The 23,045-nt window shown below is 42.4% G+C and overlaps 1 protein-coding gene across 1 annotated transcript; it reads left to right on the top strand.

The window, feature by feature from the left end:
- The first annotated feature begins 1,118 nt into the window (after window positions 1-1,118).
- Window positions 1,119-22,146, top strand: APMAP (adipocyte plasma membrane associated protein). Its single transcript, XM_075596299.1, has 9 exons — window positions 1,119-1,277; window positions 4,084-4,200; window positions 9,139-9,254; window positions 10,483-10,575; window positions 11,428-11,544; window positions 11,664-11,838; window positions 16,838-16,972; window positions 18,599-18,791; window positions 19,584-22,146. Exons 1-9 carry the CDS (start codon window positions 1,186-1,188, stop codon window positions 19,791-19,793), a joined length of 1,248 nt encoding a protein of 415 aa, XP_075452414.1. The 5' UTR covers window positions 1,119-1,185; the 3' UTR covers window positions 19,794-22,146.
- Window positions 22,147-23,045: the final 899 nt, after the last annotated feature.

Here is a 23,045-nt window from a genome sequence, read left to right as displayed (position 1 = left end):
GTCACCCCCCACCCCCCTTCACCTCCCCCCCTTCACCTCCCCTCACCCCCCCTCACCTCCCCTTCACCTCCCCCCTCACCCCCCTTCCCCTCCACCCCCCCTTCACCTTCCCTCACCACCCCTCCGCCTCCCCTCGCCCCCCCCGCCTCCCCTCACCCCCCCTTCACCTCCCCTCCGCCTCCCATCACCCCCCCTTCACCTCCCCTCCTTCAACACCTTTCGGACGCCCTCCCGCCTCTACCTTTTGCCCACCCGCACTTCTGCCTTTCACCCGCCCACCGCTCACACCCCTGCGCCACACAGCCGCCGGATGCACTCAACAGACACCCGCCACACTCGACACACACCCGCCGCCTCTCACCCACCCCACACACTCGACACACACCTGCCGCCTCCTGCCCCTACGCAACAACATCACTGACCAGCTGTCACCCGCACTCGCCACACACCCGCCGCCTCACACCCTAGCAGGACCCCGACCCACAGCCAGCACTCACTACCCACGCGCCACCCGTACTGAACACCCACCTGCCGCCTCACACGCTCACACCCTAGCAGGACACACGCCTCACATTTTTACATCACTTATGTCGCCAAAATATACATTGTACTGTGGTGTGTTTACAATAAACCATTTTTATACAACATCGTATTACATTTTCTTCCATCTTTCTTTTCAACATTATTATCCAACCTTTCCAACAAATACTCAATCTATTGTTCCTCCATTTATAAATAATACTACCTATTACGCATTTACATCCCGGGCAACGCCAGGTATATCAGCTAGTATATATATATAGCAAATGGAAATATTACTGTGTGCTCATTTGCTATCTCTCTCTCTATATATATATATATCATTCATTAATTAATGCAAGGGGAACACATGTGAAGCGTGAATACATTTTTGGTTGGAGCTTTTGGGTATCCCCCCTGGTCAGAGGTCTGGTGCTTTCTGGGTCAGTTCAGCTTTCGCTTCAGCTTGTTGCGGTTGCAGCTGACCTCAGACCACGTCTCTCCCTATTGGCTGGGCCGCAGTGTGCATACGGTCTTCTCTTCCCATTGGCTGGCGGCAGTGACGTTTCTCTTTCTATTGGCTGAGTCGTGGCGACGTGGCCCTCCCCCTATTCGCTGCCGCTGCCCTTGGAGTGAGTGCTCAGTGTGACCGGTCGCTGCGTGAGGATGGAGGAGGGAGAGGGGCTGCGCCAGCGGAGGCCGATCCGGCCGCAGGTTATCACCGACGAGACTTTGGTCCAGGAAACTAAGAGCAGCAGGTGAGGGCGCAGGCAGCAGGCGCTAACTGAGACTGGGGAGGAGGGAGAGGGGCTGGCTCTCTGGAAGGGATGAGAGGGGAGGCGCTGGCTGGTGAATGATCTTTACGTTTAATAGGACCCATGTGGGACTGGAGAGGGGATCCCTGGGGAGGGGATCACTGCTGGGGAATGGGACCTTGGTGGGGGAGATGGGAGAGAGGAGAAGGGGGGGGGGGGGGGGGTTATCTCTGCTTGTTAGTGGAACACAAGGGGTGTTCATTTCTAGTAAAGGCTCTTGTTAGCAAAACATATTTTTTTCTGCTTTTATTACAAAATGAAGACTTTAGGATTGAATTCATGGGTTGATTTGGTGTAAAGTGCATTTCATGTAAAAAAAATATCGTATTCTGCAGTAAATTATTTCCTATGTATATCTTTCTTTATATAGCGCCAAACGTGTACATAGCGCTTCACAGCAATAATTCACGTGCCATAATAATATAACACACATAATTGGAATAAGCGCTTGAGACATAAAAGTAACATTATGAAAAAGGAGTCACTGCTCCAAAGAGCTTACAATCTAAGTTTATATTTCAAAGGGGGCAGTGTTCTATAGCAAGTTTGGCGCAGTGGAAGTGTGTTTTGACGCACTAGTTTGATCACGTGTAAGAAATAGTTTCTTACATCTGGTACAGATTTTTAGAGCAACGAACTACAGCACTTTAGGCGACGGTGTCAACAATCATTTGTGATACATCTCGTTATTGATATTTGAAACATAATATGTGGGTCTTGTAACTCCTCATCTAACAGTTCCCGAATCACAAGCTGCTTAATACATTCACATTGCAAGATGAAAATGGTGTTTATTTGTGCCAGTTTTGTCTTCAGAATTGTGCTAGAACAAAGTCCCCATAATTTAATAATGGGCACCATGTCCTTTGTGACACACGGTCACATTTGGGAGTAAAAGTTTAGGAATATTCATAGTACATTTCTGTAGCTTATAACCATATTAAAGATATACATATTAAACAAGCACACTCTTGTCTTTATTTATATAGCACCATTAATGTACATAGCGTTCACAGTAGTAGTACCTGTGACATGTATATAGGTTATAAATATACTCCCCTTTACAGGGATGAACACCCCCCCCCCCCACCCAGTTTTTACAGATTTTGTCATTCAAATTGTATTGTGAAATTCTCCAACAGTTTCCTGTTCTAAAAATTTGTATTGCTATAGAGAGAGAGATGACGCAATGAGTTTTGATTACTGGAACTTTAGGCTGAGGCCCCAGTGCCTCCTCTGCACTTGCGCCCGCGAGGCTGGCGGCGCATGCAGCCGATTCCCCGGTCTGCAGTGAGCTGCAGGAAGAGAGACCGGGGAGGGGGGGGGGGGCGGGGGCGCGGCCATGACATCACCCGGCAGGTTCGCCCTCATTGGCTGAACTGCCGGGGGGCGTGGCCTAGCGCTCCGTCGCGAGTCCTGCTCTCCAGGAGAAACTCTCGCCGCAGCGGGCCCAGCGCCATTGAGGGGAGGGCTCTCGTCCCTGCAGCGTCCGCCACAGCGGGCGCTGCAGTAGCATGCGGGGACTCAGCCTAACTTACTTATCTTTATTGATGTATTAGCCTGAATATAGTGCTATGTTTTTTCCGAAAAATGTATTTGCTTTATATGAGCAGCCTAACACCTTTTATTTTTCATGTAGAACACCTTCAAAACTTTAGAGTCGTATTATGTGCGAAGCCGTACTATATTCGGGGCAATTTCTGAGAATCAAATTAATCCATAATGACAAAATCTTTTGAAACCCCACGTTATTTGGTCTGCCGTTAAGCTTTAGGTCTGACCTTTTTACAAGCTAGAACTTAAATCCTGAAACAAATTGTACAGTAGGAAACGTGTTACTTGGCTGCTTGAACTTTATTGTAACTGCTCTGTTGCTGTGTAACAATGTTCATTAGTGGAGTAATTCTGGTTTTCATTAGTGAGACTCCATTGTAGTACTGGGATAACATGGGTCCTTCAATAACATGTTAATGTGATTTTATTTTTTTCCTTAACATGGATTCCTACCAATAACCATGCTTGGGCATGTCTAATGGTTGCTCAATTTAAACTGCGCCACTTACCATACTTTTGAGTTTGGACGGAAGTGAGTTTAGAAATAATCATTGGACCCATTAAAAAAAGTATTTAGGCTGTAAACATACATGGAGATATTTGTAGTTTTTTTTTTTTTTTTGTGTGTGCGCCAGGTTAGACATACAATTTATTTTTTTACAAATATGGCAACCAGAATCACCAATAAGGCCGCTGGAGCCCTGAACCCTGACCTTGGCACCCATATTGTTTTCCCAATGTGCCTGGTGGGCCCCTGGTCCACCCTGGACTAGCTGCTCTGGAACCGTGGGTCCAGGTAAAATGAAAAAATAAGTTATACCCTGCATTGCTGCTGGAAATAAACAGAGCACGTTATAGTACTTGTATAATAATTGTATTGCGGACCCTATTATGTTAACCTGTGACCTGCGACAGCATGTTAAATGTTATTAAAGTGGCACATTAACACCCATCTACGTATATGCTACAGTATATTCACCGTACAGCAACACAGTTTACATTCAACAATCATGACTTGGTTTAAATGTGGTGTCACATGCAATGCCATTCCAGCATGGCCTGGACCGCCATTTTCTAAATCTCCCCCCAAATCTGTATGACCTTGGGACAGTTACTTGATTCGACCAGATTGCAAGCTTTTTGGGACATTGATTAGTCTTGTCTGTAATTTGTATGTGTACCTTTTGTGTTGCAGCACTTACAGTGGAAAAATATTCTGTGCTACCTTCATCTTCCTGGCGCTGTCCGTGCTCATCCCATCTATGGCAGCAATCTGTCTTCTTGAGAGTCCAATAGAACCACAATACTTAAGGTAAGTTGCACAGTTGTCACACCAGACTATGTTGTGTGTGTGCTTATTTATAGCTTAAATAGCAATCAGATTAGTTGGACACTTCAGAGCATGTATTGATTATTTTAGTGATATTGATGTTTTGATCAAAGTTGCCAAGTTTATGGGATTGCCTTTTAATTGCTAAATCCACCTTCCCCCAACCCCCATAAATACTTGTATTTGTTATGCTGATCAGTAAAATGGAAGTCTGTTATATAATGTGACTAGCAATGTTTCCAATAAACCATCTTCCCGTAGGCTGCGTCCATACAGGGGCAGGCCGCGCGGACGCGTCCGCAAGCTGAGCGATCAGACTGCCTAAAGGCAGTGATCGCGTCTATACAGCGTGCGTGCGCGAAGAAGAGGGAGGGGGCGCGTGAAATTAGTCAAAACTGATTTCTCGCACGATAGGGTGGTCACGTGAGCGGTTGGCCCAATGAGGGCGAACCGGCTCAGTGACGTCACTGGCCCGCCCATAGACACGCCCCCGGACGGCGCGTACTAAGGCCAGGGAAAACACCCGCTTTCCCTCAGCCTCCGCACGGCTGTACCCTCTATGGACGCAGCCTTAGGCCGCGCATATAGTGCCGGCGGCGTGATGTCACCCGTCGCCGCAAGCGAAAGTTGTATTTCGCTTTGCAGCGGCGTCGCGGGAGACCAGGCTCCTGATTGGTTCAGGGGCTGTCATATGTGGCGACAGCCCCTGAAAAAGGAAATAATTACGGCTATCACAAATTGCGTCGCCCTGTCGCTTTGTCGCAGTCGCGCTTATTATAAGCGCACACGGTGGCAAAAATGCATTTGTTTTCGGGTGACGTCGCGTCGCCGGCACTATAAGCGCTGCCTTAGTCTGACAACCAGCCTGTCTGACTGTCTTCTAATGAGTGCTCTGAAAAAATATGGGAACTTGGTCATGTTATACTCAAGTCTTCACTTCTGCTAGGCTATGGGAATACGAATGACTAGAAGGTAAAGGTTACCTCATCATAGTTTGAGGTTAGTCTGCAACTTTTAGTTGGATTACAGAATACAACAGTATGAGCGGTACCTAATAGGATGAAAAACAACTGTAATATTATACCTAAAACCAAGTACAGTCAAGTTTGACTAGTAAGGTCGGATATTGCCAACAAGGGTTTTTTGGAACGACAAGTTGAGAGCTCTCATAAGGGAACTCTTGGCTATAATGTTGCAGTAAAGTAGGGTGGGGTAGATCAGTGTCATAAAATATTATCTATTGCAGTATTTGCACTGTAACCAACAGTATAATCTAATGTCTTGTTTAAACTTGAATACGTCTTTTTCAACTGCAGTAGGTTTATTTTATTTGACGTGTGCATGCAACCGTGCAGAATAATGTCTTCACAGAGCACCATGTACCGTGTAAAATATATTTTGTAACGCTGTACAGAAATAAACCTAGTTTTATTAGGGATCAAGGTCGGAGACATGTAACACAGCACATGCATCTTCAGGGTCTTTCTGTTCACGGCTTTTTTTGTTGATAGCAGGTTAGCAGTAAAGCAGACTAAAACTTTTTTTGTGTCTGCAAATGAGTAGTGGAAGTTAGAAAGTGTAATGTGCATAAAACATTACCATATCTGGAATATTTTGTATTATACTTAAGTTCCTAGAACAGGATTGTGTGCTGCAGACTTGTGAATTTACTCAAAGGAGCAGTCCCACATAAGACCAAATTGAACCATAACCAGTGATGTGTTTAATAGGTTGATACTTTGCAGTGGCACTTAAAAAATAAATACAAATCTTTTTTTAAAAGGGCCTTTATTTCTTCTTTATTGCTCACTTTCAGAATTGACAGTCGGGCATGGAGTGGGTATCTAAAATCATGATCACCTTGTCACTGGGGTAGAGTGAACATGTATGTACAGTATGTCTTTATATAGCTTCCACCGCTATACACGGCCCTTTATAAAAGCTACAATCTAATACAGGGAATTATAACATAATAAGTGTAACAATCACAATCAGACCATAGGAAAGGAAATCCCTGTCCCGGGGATCTTACAATCTAAGGGCTCGAGCACACACGGCGCTACGCGACGTGTGCACGCGCTAGTGTTCGTGCGCGTCAGTCACCCAACCCCTGGCGGCCAATGGTAGTGTTCATTGTTGAAACTACCATTGGCTGCGAAGCCCGGCGTCGTCGCTGCTGCTGTAGCTGGAGTCTTTTGAAACTGTGATTCCAGGCTGCAGCAGCGCGACGTCAGTTTCAGCAGCCAGTCAAATTGGCTGCTGAAATTGAGACTCGGTAGTGGGACGGGGGACATGTAATGTGTGAATGGTTCATTATGCGTCAAATTGCTCTGCATAGTTACCTTTAGTTGCTACTTTTTAATAGTATCCAACGTGCTTCACCATGTCCTGACACTAAACTTTGGAAGGCTCTATTGCACATTAAATGGCACTTTGGTGTCTGTTAAATTCTCACCTCCCTCGATCCGCTCCCCCCGCCCGCTCGCGTATCATTCCGTCTGCTGGGGATGTTCACTCATCGCCCAGCAGACGGAGGCGCGCATGCAGCCACGCGGCGCTGTGTGTGCTCCTGGCCTAAGTGGTATGTTTGGAGAATTACAGAGACAGCGGTTTAGGGAAGAAGTGCAGTAGATACCAGTGATTGGCCACAATGGTTTGTAGGTGACAGTAGCCACGAGATCAGACTAATGAAAAGCTTAATTTAAGAGGGGAGTTTTAAGGGTTTTCTTAAAGGTGGGGAAAAAAGGGGCTTGGCGTATACTGAGGGTGAGGAAGTTCAACAGGTAAGGGGCAATGAGGGAAAGGGATTTAGGGTGAGAGAGCAGTAGAGGGTGAAAGGAGTGGAGAGGAGACCATTGTGGGCAGAGCGCAGGAGAGGAGCAGGGGCATAACGAGAGATCAAATCTGATATGTAGGGAGGAGCAGATTAGTGTAAAACCTTGAGGGTAAGGAGGAGAACTTTGTAGGTGATCCGAAACTTGATGGGACTCCAAGAGAGGGGTTTAATGAGATAAGCAGAGACTATTGTGGAAGAAATTATCCAAAATGCTGCTGATAGAATAGAGTGCACAGGAGAAAGTTGTGAGACAGGGAGACCTGAGAGCAGTAAGTTACAAGTCTGACAATCACCACCCTGCCCCTTTTTGAAGCAAAGAAAATCTCTAGCAATTTCCACAACCAGAGAGTATCCATGTAAAAAATAAATAAACAAACTGCAGGGCTTCTTAAATATGGTCACCATTGTACATTTTCTGTGACGCGTAATACCTCATCCCACCTCTTGCGTTACTGCAAGTTAAGAATAACTGTAATATTCACACTTCCTTTAGATGTGTCATTACTAGCTGCACACAAAAGCAAGTGTGTTATATTCTGTGCAACGTATGTTTGCCCTTTTTGTAGTCCGGCTTTTAAGGCTAGATAAAGAAAGGCGCATAAAAGTGATAGACAAATTGCAACATGTCTCCATGCGTTCTAATATCTTAAGCACAAAGAGACACTGAATAAATTGGTTATTTAAAAGGATTACTAAAATAATGATATTGCTCTTTAGGAGCCCAGTTTCTGAATAAGGCCTGGGACATAGTAGGTTCAGCCTCGCTGAGCCGCGCTGAGCAGATGCACTAACCCCCTGCATCTGTCATCAGCGCGGCTATAGTATCCCCTTCCGCATGCGTGCGGAGGCTCAGAAACTTTGCCGAGACAGGCAAGTTTCAAATTTGCCGTTCGGGGAAGCGGAGGAGCGGTCACGTGACCGCTCACATCCAATGGGAGCGAGGGACTAGCCCCGCCTCCCGCTCCGCCTCCTGACACGCCTCCGCCCCGCCCCCAGAGCGCGCTCACTGCCTCGCCTGCAAGGACAGGAAAAAGCACCATTTTGAGCAGGCGAGGCAGAGCAGGAGCGCGGCTGAACCTGCTATCCCAGGCTTTAGTCCTGCATTTACAATCCCTGTCTAAAAGTTGGTTCTGCGCAGTATGTGATTTCCACAAGAATGGATAACACTATCCAGCGGATAGTAACAAATACACCTTTCCATATCACACATTCATAGTGCATTTGGGAGCCTGCAAGTGCAAGGACAGATTTATTTTTTCCCTTTTCAGTCGGTGGAAGGTACAAACTGTTTTTTAGACCCGTCTTTCTACTTCACAGTGGGAAACCTGTGATGTAAATACATGTTCATTCTTGGAAAATGGTGGTGGGTGGGTTGAACCAGCATCCGTGACAACTGATGGTTCAAGATGGCACAAGCCAGTTATGTCACTGTTCTTTTCATGGGCTAGAAATAGGACAGCATAACTCCTGTATAAGATTAAGTTGTTGCTTTAGTGCTTATTATTGGTGGTGATGTGCCTTGGAACCTTTTGCCTTGTTGATACTTCTGAGGAATGGAGTTAGACACCACAGGCATAAGTAAATTAACTGTACTTTGCATCATTTGTAGCACAAGAACTCCTAGGTAGCTTTACCTTATGAAGAATAAATCGAATTAACACAGGCACTTTTGCTTTAGACCAGGGGTGCGTAAACTTTTTTTTTGTCTGTGCCCCCCTGTCGCCCCTCCCCCTACCTGTTCTCCGGCATTTTCTGATGTCATGACGCCATGTGACATTGCATAGCTGTGGTGATGCGTCACCAGAAGCCGGCGGAGACAAGGTAAGTGACATACAGAAGCCTTGCGCGCTCCCCCGGCATTTCATTTAAATGCTTTGGGGAAGAGTGCGGGGCCTCTGTAAGCACCATGCCCCCCCTTTAAAAATGTCACACCCCCCAGTTTGCGCTCCCCCGCTTTAGACTATGGTTTGTTTCCTCGGAGTAAATAGAGTTGTCAGTGACCTACATCATCAACACCTAAGACTGTGAAAATTCTACTGAAACCGTTTTGAAACCCCCCCCCCCTTTTTTTTTTTTTTTTCTAGCTTGCAGGTACCTCCTCTTATGACTGGCGTTCTGGAGGTGAATCTTAAATTGAGAAAAGCTGAGAGGCTGTATGAAGGACAGCTTGTAGGGCCAGAATCTATTGCAAACATTGGAGGTAGGTTCTCCTTTATTAAATATATATGAAATCTTGTTATGCTTTTAATACTCTTCGTGATCTGTATAAATATTACAATTTGTTACAAACTCTGAGGCGATTGGGGAATGCAACTGCATAAATCTAAATTTCAAGAAGCCCGTACTTTTTGAAGCGGCCGTGGCAGTGAGTGTCTGTAGTTATCGTGTGGTTCAAGCTTCTATGGTGCGTTTTATCAGTGCACGTCTGTACATAATACCGTACGTGGCTCCCTATGTGGGTGTGTAGGTGTTTATACCATGCTTGTCTCGTTCACTTTATTTTATACAGCCACATTTTGATAATTAGTACAGTAGGCTGCACTATAGCAAAGCAACTCAAATGCTGTCTAACAGCAAACCACCTGATATTTTGGGGGGTTACTCATTAAGTGATACTGCCGAACGGGACAAGTATTGCAGTTTAATGAATAACCCCTCTTGTTTCAACCAGTCTCTCGTGCCCCTGAGTAGCATTAATAGGAAACAAACCAATGATTCTTGGATGTAATAGGCACTTCAAATTCTCTGACATGTTTGTACAACTTTACTGGGTAAATGTATACTTTTCTACATAATTGTCGCCAAACTACAAAATAATATTTGGGCTTTGAATGCTGCAGATGATATTTAAATAATGTGTGTAATTTATTAGTTTTTCATGATGGCTTCTGTTCCGTGTAAGAAAACAAAGAAACCCTGAGATGGTAAACTGAAAGCTTTTGTTTAAAGGTTTTATCCAACTATAAATGAGGTAATACTATGTGGATACACAAGATGCCCCTTTTCAGTCTATATGGTCCTCTTCAGCATGTTTAGTTGTCTGCTGCAATGACCCTTGTTAGCAGGGTATTTCACTCTATTTTACCATGTACTCTGAACAAACTACCAGTCAAATTATCAGATGTATTTGGATCTATGGAAACGTGTTTAAACGTGTACTTGGAAAGTCCTGTGTTGACCTGATACGTTATCGTAACACCAGGGAAGGCTTTCTCTTTACCCAACTACTTGTTGGTATCCTTCCGGCTGGCATGGTACCCTTTTTGTTTCCTTGCCTCCTTTTTTTTTTTTTGTTTACTTTCTCATTGTCCAATCTTTACATTATATATGGGACAGAGCAAGGTTTTGACATTTGTTTCTATGATGTAAAGGCCAATCTTCCTTGATATGAATGTGTTATTTGTACCTCTGCCATCACTCCTCTTTAGATGTCTTATTCACTGGCACAGCTGATGGGCAGATTCTGAAGCTGGAAGATGGCAATATCCACACGGTAGCGAGGCTTGGCAAATCCCCTTGTGGTAAGCAAGTTTCTGCTATTGGAATGCACTATCTCAAAACCTTCCTTTGTGAATAAAGTATATGAAGATGGAGGTAGACTTCCTTCTACAAGAGCTTCGAACCCAAGGCATTACACGAGAAATGTTTGTAATTCAAAGTTGACATCTAAAGAGACCATGTTGGTTCATTAAAAGGTATCGCAACCTAAAACTAATCTACATAAAGTATTTGAGGGGAAGGACATTAGATTTGATCGGTATTAAGCAGATCATTTACATTTAAACAGGATCCGTTTGTACATCTCCGATGTAGCACACCTAGAATGTGTATCCCTATCCACCCCACTATACCACACATGCTTGAACAAGACATTGCCGGAGGTGATTTTTCTGAAAGATCAGATCAAGCTGTGATCTGTAGATAAAACAGTTGCAAGTTATACATGATTGAAAAGTGCTGTTTTACAAAGCACAGAACATCGGCCCATTGTGCAGCTACTCAGGGACTTAACAACAGTAAATTGCTTTGACTTGTCACAGAATCTCACCAATATAATACAATATCTGCAAGTATGAGGCTTGAAGTGTCTGTCGAGGTCAGAGCTTAAGACACTGAAAATTGCAAGTTCTGACAGTAAAAGGGATTAGGTCTGTCATTCACAGTTGGTTCCCATACAGACAAACAAGAACATGCCTAAAGTGTTACAAAACAGATAAAAACGTAACCAATTTAAAGCTTTACCAGATTTAAACTCTCTCAGGTTTTTTTGATCTCCTATCCAATCTGATAGTGATATCGTACTGTACCACGCCTTACTTATTTTATTCTGCTTTAATTCTGTGTATTTGAATGTATGTTTATTCTTAACACAGGAACCCGGGAAAACGAGCCTAACTGCGGAAGACCCCTGGGTATCCGGGTTGGCCCAAATGGTACATTGTTCATAGCAGATGCTTACCAAGGAATATTTGAAGTTAATCCCGTTACAGGTATATTATCTAGTAATCGTGATATTGTGACGTATTATCATAATGATGTAAAAAAATAATAGATGATTAAATGTAAATGGAATTCTGTTAACGCAACATTTTGTTGATTTTTGGTTTAGGTGCAGTGGAAATGCTCGTGTCTTCCAAGGTGCCAGTCCAGGGAAAGATAATGTCCTTTGTAAACGATCTCGCCGTGACCCACGATGGTAGAAAGATCTACTTTACAGATTCCAGCAGTAAATGGCAGCGACGGGATTACCCCTATTTGGCTATGGAGGGCACAGATGATGGGCGGCAAGTATTTCCAAAATATAGCTACAATTCCAGAGCAGAATGAAAAAATATCACATGGACACGCAGGACTCCAATAAATACATTGATTTATCATTGAAATAGTTAACAGGGTGTACAGGATAATGCCTTAACCACAAATTGCACAATAATCCCCTGAAAAAACAGATATCCACGCTGCTATCCTGGCAGCATATGCTGAAAAATATGTGCAGGGCTGAACCATTCTATTTTTAGCTGGTTCCTAAGACAATTGCATTTTTCGATGCCGCTGCTGCGCCATTTTGTTTTTCCTGCGTGTTGTATGGATGTTTGTGTTAGGAGCGTAACACTTTCGGTTACCGGAGATTATTCTAAAAATGTTTAACATTTTTATAATGTCCCAATTTGTAAGCAAATTTTTGTATTTACCTCCCGTTTATCGTTCAAATAACAGGGTTATATGATGGGTCAGATTCAGATGTATGCACAAATGTAAAATCTCAGGGAGAAAGAACACGGTTCCACAACGGTGCGCTCAAAATATCATTTATTTTACACAATGAGATATCCATTAAAAAAAACCTACCCTAATAACACAATAAAATCAAAATATCCGACACAAAATGCCACAAATAGTATTGTAACCCACCCTGCCCGGCTGCTTAGGGAGGTTACATTGGTGTAGTTGTGTATTAAACATCAGCATAGATTTATCTTGTCTCAGGGTGCTGGCTGTGGTCGGCCGTGCGATGGAAACGATGGGTGCCAGGAGTTTGTATAGTACAACTTCAATCTTTATTCATGAACGCTGCATTCAGATTTACAATAAGATTGAGATGGCCTTGTTTCATCCATACTGTATCACACTATACATAGACCTTCCCCGGGAGCGTTCTTTTAACACTCCTGGGAGGTGCATACATGTGTTACTGATAGGAATACATGTATTTGACTAGGCCCCCCCTTGTTTCATTTGGTTAGCATTTATCCATGTGATCCTGCTATTTCTGGTCCCTTTCTGAGATCCTGTCCTGTAGAGTTTAGTCTTACACTCCTTTCCAGACAGGTTACTGCTACTTTCTCAGGGGCTATACACTCCGCTTGTAGGGCTGATCCCCATATATTCTAGAGCCCTATCTATGCAGCTCTCTGTGGCCTGCCTGCATTCCGTCTCTTGGACCTGCATAGATCTGTTGCGGTACTGACCCTAACTAAAATACAGTAAACAGGGGGGCCAAAGCTATTCTTTACTTGGGGGGGACTTTCCTCCAGCCTCTACTCCCCCAGACTTCTACTCTCCTTCTGGAACCTAACCTTCCAGAATATTCCCTCTGACTCTTAGGCTGCGGTCCCAGTAACTACTACAGCGCACGCCTCGGCGTGCACTGTGCAATCAAGCCCCGCCCCCCCAGTCAGGCCGGTCCCAGTTCCTACCTTGTCGCGCACCTTTCCCCAGCGGTGCGCGACAGGTTTTCAGGCAGGCAGGGGAATTTGAGATTAGCGTTTGCGACGGAGGCGTGGCCACGCCCCCGCCGGCTGTTCAGCCAATGAGGGCGAACCAGCCGGGGGATGTCATGGCTACGCCCCCGCAAACCCACCGCCGAACCCCCTCCCGTCGCAAACCTTCCCTCAGACCGCCGATCGCGGTGTAGCGCTGTGCACTCGCTGCCCCCCCCCCGCCGGGCGTGCGTGCCACAGTGAAGACTGGGGACTCACCCTTATACCCCCTGTCTTGAGGTTCCATGTGTCGTCACAGGGTGGAGCCTATCATCCACTCTTTACTATTAACTAATTAGATTACATTAGCCAGTGTAAGTCTGTAGAAAAGGAAAAACAAAGGTTCGTATTGATCAGTGGGAAAAAAAAAAAAAGAACATGAGTACATGTCACTAATCTTATTGACGTAGTAGATCGTGGTTATATATTCTTCCATGTTAGATCGATTTTGTTTCCCGAGTGGTCCAATACACAGTCTGCATAGCTAGTTGCATTTGGTCGGTAACATCAGGACTCCATTGATTACATGATCGCGGCAGATGCTGTCCCCCTCGCTGTTTGCTTTTGCGGCTGCGGTGCTGGGGACAGGATGTCTTGCTACATCTGTATGAAGGAAGTGCAATTTCAAAATTTGAGTACAAAAGCTCGCAATAATTTTCATGTTGACACAAGGCAAGGCAAGTTGGCCAGTACTGCAAATGACCATACACTGGTGTCAACAATGAATGACTATTGCACTTTAGTGAATAAAGATGTTTTCATTACAATGTTTATTCAATGATTTTTTTTCCAAGACAATAAGGCTCTGAAAGCTCTAATTTGATTGTTTTTGTAGTAAATCTGCCACAAAGTGAATACGTTCATCATATTTATGCAGATTGACATTGCGGGTCCCATTAACGTCCACCCCCAAAGAATGCTCTTTTTGTTCATCTTCCCCGCGTGTAATACAGGGAGTGTTTAAAATGTATGAAACAATAGTGTAGAACAGGGGTGTGCAAACTCCCTGCTTTGTGCCCGCTCTCCTCCTCTGTCACTTACCTCTATTAGGAGGGAGAAAGACTACAGTGGGTCTATATCCAGCAGAATGAGGGACTTGCAAACTAGGGAAGTGGGGAGGGGCGGGCATAAAACCTGGGAAGGAGGAGCCACCAACCTCCAACAGCTGAAACAGCTGAGAATGGGTTAACAAAACACAGAACCCCAGCAAGCTTTTTAATCCTAATAGAGGTATATTAGTATTTTATCTGGTAGTGTTAGGACTTGCGAACAGGTGTCTGTCTTGTCGTGGCTCGCAAGCTTACAATGCTTTGGCCAAAGGGTTAAACTAAATGACCCTATTTCAAGAGAATATATAAGTATTTTACTGTGTATTTCTGTCATGTTGGATGTAGCCATTGGGCTTCTCTGTCGTCTGTTATATACATATGCCACGCTCAATAGCACTCCATTTTGATATATATATATTAGATATATTAGATATATTAGATATATTCTTGCTGGGTTTCTGTGTTTTGTTAACAGTATTAATAAATAATCAGAGATGGAGGGTGCAATGACTCAAAGGTCCCCCAAACAAGAACCAAAAATATAAAGCAAAGAAAAGTGTATGGAGAAAAAAACACTGTCAGTAAAAAGAGAGGTAATCTCTTGACAAAGGGTTGTATCCTAAAACATTTAGGATTTCTCAGGCGTCGACCCTTTAAAAAAAAAAAAAAAAGTGTGTATATTTATGCTTATTTTCTATTTTGTACTCTTCTATTTATTGATCTAAACAAACTTTTAGAGATTTGGTGGAGTGCAGACTCTTATTCTTGTTGGCTAAGCATTGTCCTCTGCTAACCATTTTATTTGCATGGAAACGTTAGGGTAACTTGTTCATTCTACAAACTGTCAGTGTCACATTACAAGAGGAAGTGACATGCTGAGTTTAGTTAAAGCGGTTATCCCTCACACACAATAACGAAGTCTCAACATAACCTGATGGTTCACATGGGGGCTGATCTATTTCTAGCCTTTAATTCTTTTCACAATCCTTTTATTTTGCTGATGTTTCACTGGTCTATTAGTTCACTGGCATCCGCTGTTCCCATGGCAACCCCTGTTGTGTTAATGGGTGTGAATGGCAGCCACCATTTAAAACCCACCCAGGGTTTCAGCAACTGATCTCGCCAGAATTCCGGCACAGAATGTGAACGGTTAGCTGTGCTACAATCGGTCAAACGGGGGCTCTGCAATGGTAAATGGAGAAGAGGCATTTATTTCTTTTATGGTGAATAGAAACCAGGGCTGTTTTAAAGCAGGAATGTTACATTAAAGCCACGGTCACTCCTGTTTTTGTATTTTCCTTTGACCTGAGCCAAAGGGAGACCACTTGACGATGGGCTTACAGATGGAACCCACTGATTAGGGCTTTCATATGCTGTTGATCATTGGCACATTGACTATAGAGTGCAGGGAGCCATGAAATTGACAGGCAACATATTTCTTGGTATGGAGGTCTTCTGTTGTAGAATAGGTATGCTTCTGCTGCTAAAACAGGGCAAATATTGCACGCACTCTTTTTAAAGCAGCTGTCCTACCGGTACAAAAGTGAACCAAGGATAGGGACATATTTAATAGGTTAAATGTAGCTGATTGACACTTTAAAAATAAAATCAGACGAGTACTATTTAAAATAAATATTTACGCTCAACATTGCATGGGGAAGGCATGTTTTACAAAACGTAATTAACTGTTATTTGGGATGACACTGGGTGTTTGTTTCATCCCGAACATCCACATCATTGCAAGTCATCAAAATTGTTATCTTTGTGCTGTTCTTTTGACAAACAGATAAACCTAAGTAGCTTCAATCGAGTGCTCCTGACCAGAAGCGCTACATATTACTTTTTCACAAGATACAAATAAGACACGAGCGGGGGATGAATCTTTCTAAGGAAGCCAATTCTACTGAGAAAGGTCACCCACCCCTCTCCCTCACCTTAAAAGTGGGACTGAGTGTCCCTTTTTTAAAGGTCTGTCCAATGTAGTGTGTCAAAAGAATCAAATTGTCTGAAAAAACTTGTTATGCATTTCCCTTGGAAGTCTGGATTAAAGCAGATTTGCTATTTATGTTTCTGTTTGACCAATGATAACATTAGAATGACATTGCAAATAAAGACACACGAAGAGCAAACAGAACAATTCCTGTGGCGTTGAGGGCTGACTGTTTTATCACTAGATATTTGGTAATGATTGTAAAAACCCTGACATTTTACATTTCCACAGTAAACAAATGGTTCAAAGGATTTAGAAATACTTATACTTGTCCGATTTCCAATACAATATGCCACTGTACTTAATTCACTTTTGTGTCCTTTTTTTAAACTACATCGTGTAGCTTCTTCCCTTTTGTAATACAGTGGGATCAGCTGAAAACTCTTTTATTTGAATGTTTTCTGATGGCAATAAAGCCTTTACCATTCAGTGACATATGACAGCAATAGGATTAAGTTAATCCTACCATTATCTTTACCTGTAGCTTGCTCGAATACGATACCAGAACAAAGGAAGTGAAGGTTTTGATGGGTGGATTGAGGTTCCCAAATGGAGTTCAGCTGTCCCCTGCAGAAGATTTCTTGCTTGTGGCAGAAACAACAATGGCACGTGTAAGGAGGTACATATGTGCTCTGCTCTCTGTATTTGGTTCATATGCCTCTGCCAGACATGTAAACAAATGTGTATGGTATAATTGAGCAATGCAAGCATCAGGTAAATTATTCATTTTTCTTTTCATGCAGAACCGGTTTTTCAAACTTGCTGAGTAATAGCTGTAATATCACAGGCATTCTGTTTTTCAATTAACCCTTGCATAACAAAGGCTTAAATGTATGGTAATATACCTCTGTGTTACAAAGAAGGTTTAATCCAGTGGTTTCCAACCTTTTTTTGGTTAAGGTACCCTAAGTGAAATTCTGAGGAACCCCCAACCCTCTAATAGCAACTCTGTGATCAGATGCATTATAAATACTTCTGTATTTGATACAATTGTCAAATGACCAGAAAATTACAGGGAACCCTTTAGGGACGCCCCGGGAACCCAAGGCTTCCTAGGAACCCTGGTTGAAAAAGACTGGTTTAATCGGTCATATTCGACCAACATTTCCGCTGACACCGCGCCTTTCTATAACATCCCAATTCCGAGAGAGGCTGCTGTGTCAGTTGAAATGTCAGTCGAATATGGCTGATTAAACCTTTTTTTTCTTCTTTAAAATCTGAACGTGTCTGGCTTTTCTCGCATGCAATCTTGATGTTCTGGACAGCAAAACAAAGAGAAATATAACCCACTCAACCTAGATTGACCGATGGTCAAAGGCACGGATACAGGGGTAGATAATGAACACTGAGAGAGAAAGAAACACCGGGTGGAGCAGAGGCACTACCTCCTGGATAAGTCCCTTGATATTGCACTCTGGACAGCAGCATGTTTGACCATGGGACCACCGCTATTTATACAAATGTTTTTGTGCTTCCAGGAGTGCTATAATATCTTACTTTATTTACCTTCCTGTTACTAACCAGTGTCTAGACTTATGTCTGTCTGTGTACATACATACATACATACATACATACATATACTTTTTTGTTCCAGTTCCTCAATCTTTCACATGCAAAGCCTTTAGTAAGTAACTGAAATAAATACTTGTATACCAGTGTCAAGCTATGGATATATATAAAAAAAAAAATAATTTAAGTTACTTACCGTACTTTTATGTACTGCACACAGTTATACAATGTTTTCTGCATAGAGCTGCTGTACTTCAATGCTTTTCACACTCCTGCCCTTCATTAAATCTCTCCTTTAATCTCTTGCTATGTACCTGCTCGCTGCCGCCTCTACTCTCTGTCCCAACTCAAATCTGTCTCATACTGCCCCCTTCCCTGGAACTCTCTTCCCTTCACGATCTGTCGCGCTCCATTTCTTCCCTACTTCAATACCCACCAAAAAGAAAATTGCCTTGAAACCTTTCTCTAGCAGCGTAATATAACAATATGACCCACTACATTCCCACTTAACGTTGATCTATAAAAGTTGAACTGCAGTCCTGTCTGTTTCTTCAGGGTGGGACCATTTATCTCCCAATGTTTAATATTCTCCCAATTTGGGTTATTCTCCATGAATTATGTTTTGCAGAATATCTAAATAAAGCACTACAAACTAACATTTTTACAACAGTACTGTATATTGTTCTTGGTTTTTCATGTAGTTTTTTTTTTTTTTTTTAAATCTTCTTATATGCAGGTATTATGTGTCTGGCCTTACCAAAGGCGGAGTAGACATGTTTGTAGAGAACATGCCAGGTTTTCCAGATAACATTCGTCTAAGTAGCTCAGGAGGATACTGGGTTGCTATGTCGGCCGTGAGACCTAATCCTGGATTTTCCATGGTTGATTTCTTATCAGATAAACCGTGGATTAGAAACATAATATTTAAGGTGAGTGAGTAACATTGACAAATCTTCTGCAAATGTAGCCCGTTTATTTAAGCCCTGGAAATGCAGCAACACGTTTACTGAACGCCGAGTCGGCACAATGAAAAAAGTTCTCACTTAAACTTCCTGCGAAATTTAAAACCAATATATAACCCTAACCCAACCACTACTCAAGCCCTACACTTATGCCTACATAACTCTGTAAACTATTCTTCTCGGTATGGTCTCTAAAAGCACTTGCGGCTGACAAATTGTGTAGAGTCCTCTGAAAGGTCGTTACACAACAATTTACGTAACTTGTATAGCCATCAGGATTTAACATTTTACGTAAAATGCTTTAAACGCAGTGGGGCAATACTAACATGACTTATCATGCGCATACATCATCTAAAAAGCCGCTAATTCTTTTACAATTAACTTTGCTACTACATCTGTACTGCTTCTGGAGATACTTTGCATTAAGGGCAGGCTCCACACATCACAAGAATCCGGATGTAGCCACATTGGATTTATGATGTAATTCATGACACTGGACTTATCAGAGGGGCTGAAGTGCAGTAGTGTTCATGAATCCCTTCGCTGTCAGGAGGCCCTTCACCGCTGCAATGGGGTAAAAAATGTATTTTGGTTTCTTTGCCTGGTGTTTGATACGATAGCTGTCGCTGTCTCTCTCTTGCAGAGAAGAAATAGCGAAATAGTTTTTTTTATTTTTTATAACATGTTCTTGTTGAAGTTGTGTACCAAGCAAGGTAGTCTCATGTAATTAAATGTTTGTGTGTTTTATGTCACTTTTAGCTGTTGAGTCCTGATACGGTGATGCAGTTTGTTCCCAGATACAGCCTAGTTGTGGAGCTTGGCGAGAAGGGTTCTTACAAGAGAAGTTTTCACGATCCCAATGGAGAGGTGGTGACCTTCATCAGTGAGGCTCATGAGCATGATGGATATTTATACATGGGTTCTTTCCGCTCGCCATTTATTTGCAGACTGAACCTGCAGGACGTGTAAGGTTGCCACAGAAGCTCTCTTGAAATGGGAAGAATCATGAGTGAAAAGATGGAAGTCTCTATAGCGGTAGATTGAATCTGTCTAATTTAGCAACTCTGATCTTAGTAATCGCCGGTGTGAGTAAGCGCAACCGCTCCCAACGTTAACTCCAATTGATTTGAATAGGAATTAATGCTGGGTCAGGTGTGCAAAGCTGTACCGGCATTTGATGCTCCTAAGCGAGACCCTTGTGAATATCTATCCCCTTATAGATGGGGGGTATGGTTGTGCACTACTTTGTTTTTAGCTTATGCAGAGTGTAATTTAACCCTACTACTAAGGTTTCGCCCAAGTTTATGTATGTACAGATGTCCGATTATGTATAGAACATCTTGCCACTACCATGTTTATACTGTAAATACAGTTAAGTGGTCAAAAGGCCAATGCACGTGATATGAAGCATAAATAGTAATGAATATGCACATGAAGGAATCTAAGATATCCCCTCAATTTCAAGCATGTAGATGTAGACCAATAAAAACACCCATGCGTTGTCTGTCTAGTGGGCAGATGTTCTTAATTATTTTTGTTTTTGCTTTTAAATTCCTATTGATTTAACCCTTTATCTGTTCAAAAGCCCAGCCATGCCTTGCGAGGCAATGTATTGAATGGTGCCTTTTGGCAGCAAAGGTGCCAAGTATTGTGTTTGCTTGTGAACTGAGTTGGTGGCTTCATTGACTCTTGAAGATGTGGGTAGACAGACTATTCCAGTGTGATGCATGAACATGTAATCAACAATTGAAAAAGCTCAGATACATACTAGACCTTGGGTATATCATTTTAGCTCAAGGGATAATGTCAATTCCCTGAAGACAAAGCAACACACAATCTGTACATTTTTTTGAATGAGCGCTCTTGGTGTTTTCGCTGGCTAGGTGTCGATGTCCGTAATCCAATTCCGTAGGATCAACCCTGAACCAGTTGAGAGCAGTTTATATCTAAGCACAGACAGTGGGCCAATGTGTAAATGGGAACTTTTTTACATTTATTTTTCACCACAGTTGACATCTTCCAATCATGCGTGTTTAGTGTGCAGTATTGGAGATGTTGACTTTTTTTTTAACATGCTCCATTACCCATAAGGTAGCCATGCATTAAGACGTGACTGTTAGTTTATTACAGCTTATTGCATGCCTTAAATAAACCTCAAGAGTTTAAAGTTAGTTATATCATTGGCAGTCTGTGGATGCCATTTCTGGCATTTTAATGACCTGTTCATACGAGATATACAGCAAATGCAATATTTATAAAGCAATGTAGGAGAACATTGGATTTTGGAGCGTACGTATGTAGAGCCTTCTGTCTGCATAACGTACCCAGAAACATTACTATGATCCGTTTTGAATTGCAGATTATATCCCCAAATTGTGATTTGTTTCAAAAGAGACATTTCCTCCTCCCCCCTTTTGGTTGCGTCAAAAGATACTAATGGGCACAAGGATAAAGTGCCTGTACGTGTTATGGCACCGGTTCTGGCGTTCACTCCTATTGACTTCATTTGGCGTCAACTCTGGAACAGGTGTGATGACCCGTACCGGCACTTGGTGCATGGAACCCATAGGCCCATATTGCTGCATGGTGCTTTGCCATAAGACACCTTACAGCTCCAGGAGACCCTTTCCGGCCCATTGAAGTTAATGACAGAGCACCTCTTCGTAAAAATGTGCCTATACCTTTTGTATTTCTTAGTAGGTGCTAAAAGATGTTAACCTGAAGTTGAAACTAATAGCGCAAATCTATTCTAATGCAAGAAAATGAATGTAAGTATTGTAAGCAGCCAATTGTTTAAAATAAAATTTGTTCTATTTTGTCCAGAAGTTAAATAGAATTGAAATGTTGATCGTGCTGCTATTAGATCTGTATTGGCTATATTCAGGGCCCCATTAATAATCCTGGACAGAAAAAAAGCATGGGCATAGTGTATAGATAAATAATCTCTTGTAAATATAACTAACTTGAGTATATTACATTAGTTTAAGGTTGTTTATTTACCACGTGTAAGAAAAGGTATCCCCTAACATTTCATGAGATCATTGCTTTCCTTTAAGCAGAAGGAATGTACAACATATATTATAATTAATTTATTGTTCATTTCAATGGGCTCCAATGCAATTGTCTGTCTACATTGTTTTTTTGAGCGTGATAATGGGGACCCAAATACAATGCCACATCATTATATCTGTACTTTGGGGGAGAGATGGGGTTAAGTTCTATAACTGTGTTGAAGTAATATGCTAAATAAGGTTGTTTTTTTTTTTTTTTTTTTTTTTTTATATGAATAAAGGAATCCATTTTCACCAGACCTGAAAACAAAGCTTGTTTTATTCTAGTCTTCAAAAATAAATCAAAGACCTTTTTCTATTATGCAAGGTAAAGGAATTCAATAGAAAGACCATCTTTGAAAGAAACGGAATCGTTTTTTTTATGTGATCTACTTTTATATTGATTTTGACTCACCGGAGGATGTGTATCATAAAGCTACTCAATACATCTCTGTAACCGTATATATGGTGGGGTTAGAACCCTGTGCATGTTGCTATTGTCAATTTTCGATTATAGGTATTGTTGTTCAATTTACTAGACACAAGTCTTCAACATGTTCCCAGATCCATTTCAGATTACAAAAATATTGTCTTAACCATAATGTAATCTACTCCATAAATTCACACACATGTAGCAGACGTTATTGCTCCCATTGACATGCAGCTCTATTGAACCAAATGGTGATGCTTGCACCATTTGCTTAACACATTTATCGTGCCTTGGGTAATTCTGAAGCGTTAACAGAGAGTGGCCGCAGGCTTAAGATGCTTTGGCCAAAGGGTTAAACTAAATGACCCTTTTTTCAAGAGAATATATAGGTATTGCACTGTGTATTTTTGTCACATTGGAAGTAGCTTTGGGCATCTTTGTCTGTTTTTTGTTGTATACATTTAGCCACGCCCACTAGCACTCCTTTTGACACACACACACACACACACATATATACACACACACAGTGTTCGACAAACCTATACATTTGCACGCCCCGGGCGAGTGGATTTAACATTGTGGCAAGCTTCTATTGGCCCAAGCAGCACACGTGTGGTAATAGGTGGCGACTAGATTTTTTTGTTCGGCGAGTAGATTTTTTGCTGATTTGTCGACCACTGTATATATATATATATATATATATATATGTAGCGGTCATGTAAAATGCCTACAGTCATCTCT

This window comes from Ascaphus truei, chromosome 4 (genome assembly GCF_040206685.1).
Source record: "Ascaphus truei isolate aAscTru1 chromosome 4, aAscTru1.hap1, whole genome shotgun sequence".
In the NCBI taxonomy this organism is placed as follows: domain Eukaryota; kingdom Metazoa; phylum Chordata; class Amphibia; order Anura; family Ascaphidae; genus Ascaphus; species Ascaphus truei.
Note: the sequence above shows the minus strand (reverse complement) of the source record. Positions and strands in the feature narration are given on the sequence as shown.

Coding starts and splice junctions, on each gene's coding strand:
- APMAP (XM_075596299.1), top strand. CDS start 1,186: ATGGAGGAGGGAGAGGGGCTGCGCCAGCGGAGGCCGATCCGGCCGCAG. Junction 9,255..10,482: donor ATCTATTGCAAACATTGGAG/GTAGGTTCTCCT, acceptor ACTCCTCTTTAG/ATGTCTTATTCACTGGCACA. Junction 11,545..11,663: donor TGAAGTTAATCCCGTTACAG/GTATATTATCTA, acceptor TTTTTGGTTTAG/GTGCAGTGGAAATGCTCGTG.